Source organism: Malania oleifera, chromosome 5 (genome assembly GCF_029873635.1).
Source record: "Malania oleifera isolate guangnan ecotype guangnan chromosome 5, ASM2987363v1, whole genome shotgun sequence".
Classification (NCBI taxonomy): domain Eukaryota; kingdom Viridiplantae; phylum Streptophyta; class Magnoliopsida; order Santalales; family Ximeniaceae; genus Malania; species Malania oleifera.
The window spans coordinates 8,004,324-8,015,682 of record NC_080421.1 but is presented as its reverse complement, the minus strand read 5'-3'; the positions used below and the strand labels follow the sequence as shown (position 1 = coordinate 8,015,682).

The 11,359-nt window shown below is 34.7% G+C and overlaps 1 protein-coding gene across 4 annotated transcripts; it reads left to right on the top strand.

Moving 5' to 3' along the window:
• Window positions 1–257: 257 nt before the first annotated feature.
• LOC131156465 (uncharacterized) lies at window positions 258–10,650 on the top strand. Of its 4 annotated transcripts, XM_058110166.1 has the most exons (16): window positions 258–277; window positions 363–529; window positions 931–1,056; window positions 1,140–1,784; window positions 1,879–2,043; window positions 2,138–2,530; window positions 2,623–2,880; window positions 2,994–3,077; window positions 3,227–3,394; window positions 3,504–3,671; window positions 3,784–3,951; window positions 4,063–4,917; window positions 7,258–7,752; window positions 8,777–8,923; window positions 9,766–9,873; window positions 10,179–10,650. In XM_058110166.1, the coding sequence occupies exons 2-16, from the start codon at window positions 527–529 to the stop codon at window positions 10,257–10,259; spliced, it is 3,864 nt and encodes a 1,287-aa protein (XP_057966149.1). In that variant the 5' UTR covers window positions 258–277; window positions 363–526; the 3' UTR covers window positions 10,260–10,650. The 4 variants fall into 4 exon arrangements, 3 of the variants coding, with proteins under 3 accessions (XP_057966149.1, XP_057966148.1, XP_057966151.1); XM_058110165.1 differs by lacking the exon at window positions 258–277 and having other exon boundaries at window positions 287–529; XR_009137007.1 differs by lacking the exon at window positions 258–277 and having other exon boundaries at window positions 318–529; window positions 8,777–8,843.
• Window positions 10,651–11,359: the final 709 nt, after the last annotated feature.

Genomic DNA, 11,359 nt, shown 5'->3' with positions numbered 1-11,359 from the left:
ATCAACTTTGGTATTTAATCAATATTTATTCATGAGTCATTTTTTAAAAAAAAAATTGTGAATGCCAAAGTTAAAAAATAAATAAAAATCCCTTTCATAGAAAACGAGTTTACCAATAAATGACTTCATTTTTCAAAAAAACTCTTCCAATTTCTATATAAACGACGTCGAGGGAGATATGAGATCCAAAACGTCGCCATTTTGTATTTGTCAAGGGTATTAAGACGACATCGTTCTGTCCACCGCAACAGTTAGGTTAAAAAGACGTCGTTTAAAGGTAAGCCTCAGTTTTGGCTGAAAGACGTCGTTTTTGTGCTAGTTGATCTTTTCCTAAGAAACGCTGTCGTCTTCGTCTCTTCTAGAACGACGTCAATTTGATCTGACGGATCTTGCCTCCTCCTGCTCCTCCGGCTCTCGGAGGCGGTTCATTCGATTCCCGACGACGGCTGCAAACTTTCCCCTCTGCTTCGTTCAAAGATCAAATCCCTCCTTATTCCCAATCTTCACTCTATGAAACAACAACACAATGGTTAGTCTCTCTCTCTCTCTCTCTCTCTCTCTCTCTCTCTCTCTCTCTCTCATGATTGCGTCGCACAAATCGACAATCACATATCACAAGCATTTGGAACCCTGACCTTTTCAAACCCTAAAAGCTTCATCTTTGTTACAGTGATGAAGTTTTTAGGGCTTCAGGAGGGTTATATTGTTTCATCAGGGTGAAAATTTTTTTTCTCTCATGAGGAAATAGGGGAAAGGAATGGCACAGTTACACTTTACTACTGGAAGGGAACCATTAAAGCACTTGTTTGTTTCAACCTAATATGCATTTTTGGCAAAAGAAGAAGATTATTTATGAGTTTAGCATAATTTTGCTTTGTTGTTTCATTCTTTTCTTATTTTATTTTTTTCTTTTTTATTCTTTTTTTGAAGGATTGTGGCCAGTTTGTTCCCTTCTCCACAAAGATGGACTCTGTTTCAGAGCATCCTGGACCTGTTGATGATTCTGTACTTTATGAGCAGGGTAGGCATGTATCATCAGCTGTTTGGGATGGGCAGGTAATAAGTTCTTAGCTCATATCAGTTCTCTGTGGATTGTGTAGAACCTATTGTGATAAAACATTTCTTCAAATTTCTTCTAGGAACGCGGTGTACTTCGGTGTCATGAACATACTGCAAAGATTGACAAATGGTTTCTTACCAAAAAACAAGTTGAGTTAGTGCAAAAGGCAGGATTTGGATACTTGAGATCAGTTCCATCAATGGTTATAGACAATTCACTCATATCTGCACTTGTAGAGAGGTGGAGAAGAGAAACAAATACTTTTCATTTGACTGTTGGAGAAATGACAGTGACACTCGAAGATGTTGCATTTATACTTGGATTAACAATCAATGGGAAACCTGTTACGGGTATAACTTACACTACTTGTGACTCAATGTGCATGAAGTTTCTTGGAAAAGCACCTGGTCCTGAGCACTCGAAAGGTGGAATGGTGAAGTTGACTTGGTTAGTAGAGGCTTTCTCAAATTGTCAAGAAGATGCTCCAATGGAACATATTGAACAATGCACCCGTGCTTTTCTTCTATATCTGGTTGGTAGCACAATATTTTGTACAACCAGTGGCAATACTGTCCCTGTGATGTATCTTCAACTATTTGAGAAAATTGACGAAATCAAGAGCTATGCATGGGGTGCAGCAGCATTGTCATTCTTGTATAGGGCTCTGGGAAATGCTTCCCTCAAAGGACAATCTACTATTAGTGGGAGTCTAACATTATTGCAGGTAGAATATTTTTATTTTTTTTCCACTTAATGTTTAGCTAATATTCAAAAGATTAATCGTTTTTCTTACTGATGTTCTTTAAGTTTTGTCGTAGTGTTGGAGTTATGAACATTTGAAAATTGGTAGGCCAAATCTTGTTTTGGACGCACCTTATTGTTTTCCATTGGCACTTAAGTGGAAAGGCAGGCGTATCTTTACTTCACATAACCATGATTTGGCATTTTATCGCAAGGCTCTTGACTACTTAGACCCTAGTGATGTGAGTATCAACTAGTTCTATATCTAGGCTATTTAGCATATTTAACTTGCAAAGCATAATTGGTCATAAAAAAAAAAATTCTCTACTTTTGTAGGTTTCATGGCTTCCATATGCAACCACTGATGATATGATTGTCCCAGAAGATTTGAAGCAAAACATAAGTATAGGGAGGTCAAATACAATATTGATATGTTTTGATAAGGCTGAGAGACACCTTCCACAACGTTGTTTGAGGCAATATGGCATGCAACAAGCTATTCCAGAAAATGTGAAGCCATGGGAAAGAAAATCTCGTGGCATTGATGATAATATAGATTTGTCCAAAAAGATGCAAAAAGAGATTAATGAGTGGTTGGATCGTGGACAACATGTTATTCATGGAAATTTGCAAAATCATAGTGATGAAGCATACATGCAATGGTACTTAACTATTACTCGGAAGTTCATAGGAAGGCCAAAACCTCTGTCACTAGAGTTTGATAAAATGGTAATTTTATGTTGAATATGTATTTTTTTTATAAAAAAATTCTAGTTCTTATATATTATAAGGTCTATTTATTGAATGGTTCAATTTTTTAGAGGTGTGGCTTAAAAGAAATTGCATGCATTGTGAATGACTTCTCAACGGAGGGAATGAATTCTCAGCAAATGCAATTAATTTTGAAAATTAAAGAAGTATTACATGGATGTTTAGAGGATTCAAATGAATTTACTACACAAACCACTGCACAAAATACAACTGGAAATAGGAGCAAAAGGAAAAAGCAAGAAAAGGGAAGTGGAAGAGGTCAAGTTGGAGGTGGAGGTAGTGACAATGTTAATATGGAACAACTAACTGTAAGTCGCTTATATTCCTTGTATAGTTTATTTAGTGTTAGTATTTTTGTTTTAGAATGGTCAAACATTTTTAACTTTTCATTAATTGATTGTGTTATGTCTTATTGGGCCAGGGAATGCAAAGAGAAGTTGGAATGCAAGTTAGAATGGTGTCAAATTCAATCAATACAGTGGACCATGTACAAGGGTTAATTGAGGCAAGGAGTTACAATTTTTTTTTTTGGGATAGAAAAATAAGAGGTTTCATTAAAGAAGGAAGAATACAATTTGGAGTAACAAATTTTCTTCACAGTAAGCAAATATTTATCTTTTCTTGAATTGATTATGTTATGTATCATTGAGGCAGGGAATGCAAGATGAAGTTGGAATGCAAGCTGGGGTATTTTCAAATTCACTTGATTCAATGGACTGTGCACAAGGGTTAATTGAGGGAATAACTGATATGGGACAAGCTGAAGGGAATAATGAGGGATGGAATGTGAAGGACCAAGAAGACATGACATCAGAAGCAACAGTAAGTTGTCCGTATTCCTTATATAATTTATCGTAACTTTCGTTTGCTTAGAAGGATCAAATATGTGTTTATTTTTTGTACTGTTTATTTTATGTATCATTTGAGTTAGGGAATGCAAGGTGACGTTGAAATGCATGCTAAAGGGGTATCAGTATCAATCGATACAACTGAGCATTTACAAGAGTTAATTGAGGCAACAGCAGATAATGGTCTAGGCGAAGGGAGGATTGAGGGCGGAAGTGTGACGGCACAAGAAGGCATAACGTCAAAGGCAACTGTGGGTTGCCCATATTCTTTCTATAATCGATTAGGATGGCAATTTTTTTTTGGATTTATAATGATCAAGTATTTGTTTTTTATTAAATTGATTGTGTGTGTAATTGTGGTAGGGAATGCTAGGTGAAGTGGAGACACAAGTTAGAGGGCAATCTAAGTCAATCAGTACAATGGAGCATGTAAAATGGTTAATTGAGGCTAGGGGTGATAACGGACAACCTGAAGGGAAGAATAAAGGAGAAAATGCGATGGGGCTGGAAGGCATGACATCAGAGGCAACTGTAGGTTGCCTATCCTATACTTATATGATTTATTTAGTGGAATATATTTTTGGTTCATAATGATCGACTATTTATTTTTTCTTAATTACTTATGTGATGTAATTGAGGTAGGGAATGGAAGCTGAAGCTGAAATGCCAGTTAGACAGCTGTCAAAGTCAATCGGTACAATGGAGCATGTACAAAGGTTAATTGAGGCAAGGGATGATGAGGGACGAGCCAAAGGGAAGACTGTGGGAGGGAATATAAAGGTGCAAGAAGGCAAGACATCAGAGGCATCTGGATTAGAAATTCAAGCTGAAGGTTCATTGACTTCAATAAATGATGAAAAATGTTCAGGAAAAGCAACAGAGGCGATGGACTTGGTGGTGCTTATTGATTGTCCATTGGATACAATGAAAGAAAAGGACACAGTGACTAGGTTAAATGAAATTGAAAATGAGGTGGCAAAAGTGGGCAAGGTGGAAGAGGCGTCACATTTGGATGTGCTTGTTAAAGATGCATCAGAGGCAATGGACATAAGCATTGCAACCTTAACTGAAAATGAATTGCCATCCCTAATACCATCTGCACTACCACCACTAATTGTAATTCCTATATCATGGCCTATTAATGACAATGTAACCATAGATTGGATCCAAGGTTTGATGTCTACTTTTGATTGGTCATCACAGAATTTGGATCCCTCCAAATTCTCATGTGTATTGCCTGTTAGTGTGTTAGATAGGCTTGTTGCTCATGCTTCCAGTATGCTGCATAAGGAACCCAATTGTGTCAATATTGAAAACTGTGGACGAGATTCGAGAGTCGTGGTGGTGGGGGATGTGCATGGGCAGTTGCATGATCTTTTGTTTCTCCTACACGATGCTGGTTGCCCTTCTGAGAATCAGTTCTACGTGTTCATTGGCAATTATGTTGATTTAGGGGCTTGGGGTCTCGAGTCCTTCCTTGTGTTGCTGGCTTGGAAGGTTTGTTGCCTTTCTTTCTTTTCTTTTTTGTTTATTTTTTTGAATTGATATCAATGACTAAGGTGAGTTCTGTGACACATTTTCTTCTTTTAATACAATAATTATGATCTTGCAGCTATTCATTATTATTTGTTGCAAATAATTTATTTTTTGGGTTAAATACACCTTACTCGCCTGTGGTTTGGAACCCTGCAATTTCATATTGCCCACCCAGGGTCAAAAAATTTGCACACGACTTGCCTAAGGTCACATCATTAAACATGTTACTAGCCTATAATTTTCAAAATTGTACTTAACTCTCATGAGATTAGGTCCATTAAACTTGTTATCAACGTGTAATTTTCAGAAGTCATATGGCAATGACATAGCCCCAAAAAAACAGTACAATATCAAACTGAATTGAAGGCTATGACACATCGTTCCATGATGAAAATTGGTAGAAAAAAAGATACATGATATTAATTTGATGGTTTTTGATATATTTAATGAACCAAACGCTGGGTGGTTGTGTGAAATCACGCGTGAGTAGTGAATTTAACAGGCTCAGCCTGAGGTGTAAAGTGTAAATTTTTAAATCACGGGTTGGATATTAAAAACTACACAAACTACAGGCAGGTAAAGTATATTTTTACCATTTTTTTTTATTTGGAGTATTTTGTCTTGCAAGAAATTGATTCAATTCTGGATCTATGTTTATGCAATTTCTTAGATTTTTATTTTTTTCATTGATACACTGATTGGAGGATACATATTTTCTCTACCATAGATTATCACACTTTCTTTGTCTATGCTTCATTGTTGTTTACTTGTTTGTTATTTAGTCAACCTTTTTTGTCATTCTATATTGTTTTTCCACTTAAAATGAGTGGGAAAGTGGCAAAATGACAAAGAATCATACAAGAGAAGACTGTGGAGTTCAGATAACTCACCTCTACTAGAGGAAATTACCTAGTACAGATAGCCAGCTACTGTGGCATGTTTACCAAAAAAAAAAGTGTAATAAGGAACTTCTATCTTGTATAGAAGCATTAATTCATAGGTAAGATAGTAAGTGTTATTACTTTAGAATTTCCATTAGGGAATTTTAACAAGTACAAAAGTATTGCATTGCTTTAATTTGGCTACTTACAAAACCTTAACAGAATAAAATATGCATGACTTTCTATAGTCACTGCCTTTTCTGGAGGTCTCAATTATTTTTGAAAGATATGTTGGCTTAGAACTAACATTTTGGATTAATGTGCTTTGTGTTTCGAAGTTATATGGTTTGAATTATTCTTAAAGTATTTTTCATGGTGAATTTGGTTTAAAGCAAAATAAACTGTTTGTATTTATTTCCATTAATATCAAGTATTTTTCACAGACTTGCTCAAGTTTTGAAAGTTCTTTGCTTAGTTTTTGTGCTTAATTGAATATTTTAATATTAATTTCCTATGAAATAATGTTGTCACCACTTGGGTCTAATCAAGGTTTTAAATTTCAGTTTTGGCCAAAATTTTGAGGCTTCAAAAATATGAAAATTTCAATGAAAATTCTGATGTTGATTTTAATTTCGATTTTGAAAAATGATGGAAATTAATAGTAAAACAGGGAATTATTTATGGAATTCGAGAAACTATTGATAGATGTATAATGGCTGATTTAGAAATAAAATATTGTAAAATAATATATCAATGATGTCTATATGGTGTAAAAGGTAAAATAACTCAAAATGATAACCATATTAAACATCCTCAATTAATATATATGAAGTTCATGGATTAGTGAAATATTTGTTCTTATGTAAATATAGCTAACTTAGACATAAAAAGTTGCATAAAAATGTTGAATAAAAATGTCATAGTTAATATCTAAGCTTAATTTGCATAAAATTTCAAAAATCTAAAAGCTATTAAACCTATACTTCTTGTAATGGTATTTGTTTTCAATTGAAAAAAGAAATTTTATTAAGATGGAAATTTCAATTTGGAGGGTTTTGAATCTCAATTTTCAATTTCGATAAAATTTTGTTCCATAGTCGAAATTTTGACAAATTTCATAGAAATTTCAAGATTTTGATAAATTAGGATGATCGGTGGAAATTTCAATGGAAATTTTGTAGATGGAATTGACCACCATTTCAATTCCGAGAGTGGTGAAAATTTTGCTCATTTTCTTGCAGGTTTAAGACCATGAGTGTAATGCTCCCTCTGAACCTTCGAAATGGTGTGGGGGCTTTATACGTTGGATGTTGCTTTTTTGTAGATATCTCTAAGTTATAATTTTTCTTTTTTTTTGTTGAATGTATCTCCCTTTTTAATTTTAATCGATAACATTATTCTCGAATGATGCATTTTACAGGTTTTTTTGCCACATAGAGTATTCCTTCTTCGAGGAAATCATGAATCTAAACTTTGCACATCTGTCTATGGTTTTGAGAAGGAAGTGATGGTTAAGTATGGAAATCAAGGGAGGCATGTATATCGCAAATTTTTAGACTGCTTTAAAGAGCTTCCTTTGGCATCAATTATAGCTGGGCGCGTTTATGCTGCACATGGTGGACTTTTTCGTGAAGTTTCTGTCAAGCCATCAAGGAAATACAGAGGGAAGAAGAAGCGTAAAATAGATGTAAACCTTGAATCAAACACTTTATCCATTGGTTCTTTAGAGGAATTGTCCAAAGCTAGAAGATTGGTTCTTAACCCTCCATCTGAAGGTTTGAACTTAATTCCTGGTGATGTGCTATGGTCTGATCCATCGAGGAGCCCAGGTATCTTGCCTAATAAAGAGAGAGGCATTGGTTTATTATGGGGTCCAGATTGTACAGAGGATTTCTTGAAGAAGTTTCAGCTGAAGGTGGTGTCATAAATCTAATTTTCTATTTTTGAGATTTCATCTTTGTAGTGTTGTGTAGTGTTGTATCTCTAAGTTCTATTCTTGGTATAGCATAAGAAAATCATTTGACAAGTTGCTCTATATGAATAATTTTTAGTTTGACAAATCTGAAAAGGCTTGAATTGTTTCTCACAGTATTCCATTTTGGAAATATCAGATTTTCTGAGCCATGTTGTTACTCAATGCTATAATTATTGAGAATATAGGTTGCTTCCAATTATGAAATTTTAAAATTTGAAGGGCAGTGGGAGGTTTTTAGCCTCTTTCTCCTTAATCATAATCTTTGTAATCCTAATATCTGCATTTACAAGTTGAATTTATTGATTTACATGTCCTATTATTACTCTAGATTTTTATTTATATATATATATATATATATATATATATATTTCGTAATGAAGTTCAAGATCTTCAACATTTGGACTTTATCCATCTCATTGTTCTTCTCAGTCATTATCATTTGACTGAATACCATTCATTTTTGGCTTAGTAGTAATTTGTAGGGAACAATTTATATTGCAAATTTAAAATGAATGTGATCGAAATTGGTAACAAGGTGGATAATAATTACCTATTTAGGAAGAGATATTAAAATTTTGTGGTATTTCTATTCTTATTGCATTTTTGCATCTTTAAATCTTGCTGTTGACCTTTAGACATGCATTTGTTTGTGTTGGAGTATTGTTCAGGTGCTACTTTGATGATTTATCAATGAAGCAGTTAAAATTGTCTTGGCATTTGTCCAAATTTCTTCCTATATGAACTTGAATTTTTAAAAGTAAAAATACATTTGTGTTCTTCAACAGGAAATTTGTCAATTACTCCACGTGTCATAAACTATTATATTGTTCCTTTTCTTTACTAGATTTGCAGTTGTTTGTTAATTTATTATTTGTCTATTTTCCCTTGATAATACATTCAGGTAGCCGATGTTAAGGCTGCAATGTTAATATTTGGTTTTGTTGCCCATTTTTGTTAATTACAGTTGATTATTAGATCTCATGAAGGCCCTGATACAAGGAAAAAGCGACCTGATCTTGCAAATATAAATGGTGGGTATGCTATAGATCATGTTGTAGAGTCAGGGCAGCTGATTACTCTGTTCAGCGCTCCAGACTATCCTCAATTTCAGGTTTCATCTTGCTCCTAGGATTCCCAAGTTGTGGAAGTACTTCTAACAGGTTTTTGTATTCTTAAAGACTTCAATCATGTACACTTGCATGGAAATGCATCTAATACTAATTAAAAATCTTAAAGTCAGGCAAACGAGTTTTGAAAATAAACTGCAAACGTGTTTACATAATCTGGAAATGCGTGTACTTGCATGGAAATGCATTTATCTTATGGGTATACGTGGTGAATTAAGACGTGCTTTTCCATGCATTCCTTGCCGATTCTGAGACTCAACTTTTATGTGAGAATCTATTGTGATTACTTCATACCGTTCGGCATAAAACCTTTTTCATGTATACCAATGAGCAATATATATTATTTTTGAAAAAAAAAAATTTATAGAGCATTGGATATGAGTCAATGGTCTCTATCAAATCACATGTCATTAAAATTTCCCGAAATGACATCATTTGCATTATTAGCTTTTGCTTTTGGTGATGGGTCCGCCATTCCATGATGAACTTTGCTATTCCAAATAGAACATTCTTCTCCTTCTGTGCACATCTTTACTTATTTTTTGACCTTTTCATTAGATATCTTTTTTGACTGACCGATGGCAATACTTGAAACCTTTCCACTCAGATACACTAGTTGTGCTGGAGCTGGACGTTAGAGCCACTCCAGCCAATTGTGTCCGGGCTTGAATTCTTTAAGAAACATTCAGATGGAAACGAATGGGAAATAATATACATGGCTTTAGACAAACTTTTATTCATGTAAAGGCTGGAAGAAAGTGGACAAGTTAACAACTTCTTCATTATCTTGTACATTTTTTAACAAATTGCTTTGTCTACCACATAGGCAACAGAGGAGAGGTACAACAACAAAGGCGCATACATTCTTCTGGAACCTCCTGAGTTTGATACTCCAGTTTTCCATAGTTTTGAAGCAATATCTCCAAGACCAAAGGTGGGGTCCTACTCATTTTGAAATATATTTTCTTTTTTTCATTTTTTCTTTGTGGGGAGTGGGGGAACCATTCTTTACATATTCTGCATGTAATTTTAGAAATTGGGTTTTTGGAGGAAGCCGAATGGCAAACTGCTCATTTAGTAATTTGAGAATGGTTCAACTATTTTGTGGGGATGCTAATCTTTTTTGGGGAAATTTGCATGCATGTATTGTATCCATGGGGTTCAAGGGTTTTTCAGTTTCGTATGAAAATTTTTTGCCCCTAATATCTTTTTTAACGCACGTACCTACTTGCGTGGCAGGTAAATCCCTACTACGACTATAAAAATCTGATTGATTCTTATGAGGAATTGGCGCTGGCATCAAAGATGTCATCCCCTTGAAGGTTCTTAAAATGTATATATTCTTTTGATCTAGGATATAGTTGTCCAGTTAGGGATGTAGATCAAAATGCTAGTCTTGGTTTGGCAATATTTGCCAATCCCCTAGACCTGCTAGTTTTGATTTGGCAATAGAAGTTTCTCCAGGTCAATTCTTATCATAATTCCCTGCATATTGCAGTGAGTTTCTGGGGGGAAAAAATACTGATCCTTTCACATTTCATTCTCACCACTTGTAAATTATTTTACCTCACATTCTCTCCATTTGACCGACTAGGTTTTAACATGTTTAAGCCTGCGTGCGTGCGCGCACCTATGTGTCTCTCCCCTTTGATACATTGAAATGATCTCTGCAAGTGTTCATAATAAATTTTAGGTGCCTACCATTGTTGTTGTTGTTGTTGTTGTTGTTTGGGTTGTCGTTTTATTTTTATTTTATTTTATTTTTTGAAGATGAAAAGCCCACATGAAGATACATTTTGAAGTTGAAATTCTGTGTATGCAACAGAACAACCTTAAGAGGTATACTACCAAAACAAGGTGGTTATAAATTTGCTGCGTCTTTATAAAGATCTGTTTTCACATGAACAATTGACGGGCAGGATTAAGGGTTAACCTATGGCATTGGCTTTTTATCCAGCCCACTAACCCAGAAAACAAAACATTGTAGCATGTGATTTCATTAAATCCTTCTAGTTCATATTTTTAATGCTGTTGTGAGAAAAGAGTCTTACTTGTTCTTGTATGGTGTTCTGTCGATAAAAATGGTTGAATGATTTCATTTCTAGGGGCTTTTTGAAACCATTTCTCTTGATTATCATATTGTACAATCACAGCAGTCCATTGCTGTGGGCTCCACAAGGGCTTACTGTGGGACCCATATCAGTGGACAACTGTGTGATTACACAGAAAAGACGAGTGCAAGTGGCATTTATCGAAATGAGAATGATGTGGTGTAACTCTAGGAGATAAATTAAGCAATGAATACATTTATGATTAGTTGGGCATAGCATCCAGGTAAGATAAGAAAATAGTTTGGATGCATACAACATAGGACAACTCACCACAATGAGCTAGCAATTAATTTTCCTGAGAGGATATTT

Coding starts and splice junctions, on each gene's coding strand:
- LOC131156465 (XM_058110166.1), top strand. Junction 3,078..3,226: donor ATGTACAAGGGTTAATTGAG/GCAAGGAGTTAC, acceptor TCATTGAGGCAG/GGAATGCAAGATGAAGTTGG. Junction 3,395..3,503: donor ACATGACATCAGAAGCAACA/GTAAGTTGTCCG, acceptor CATTTGAGTTAG/GGAATGCAAGGTGACGTTGA.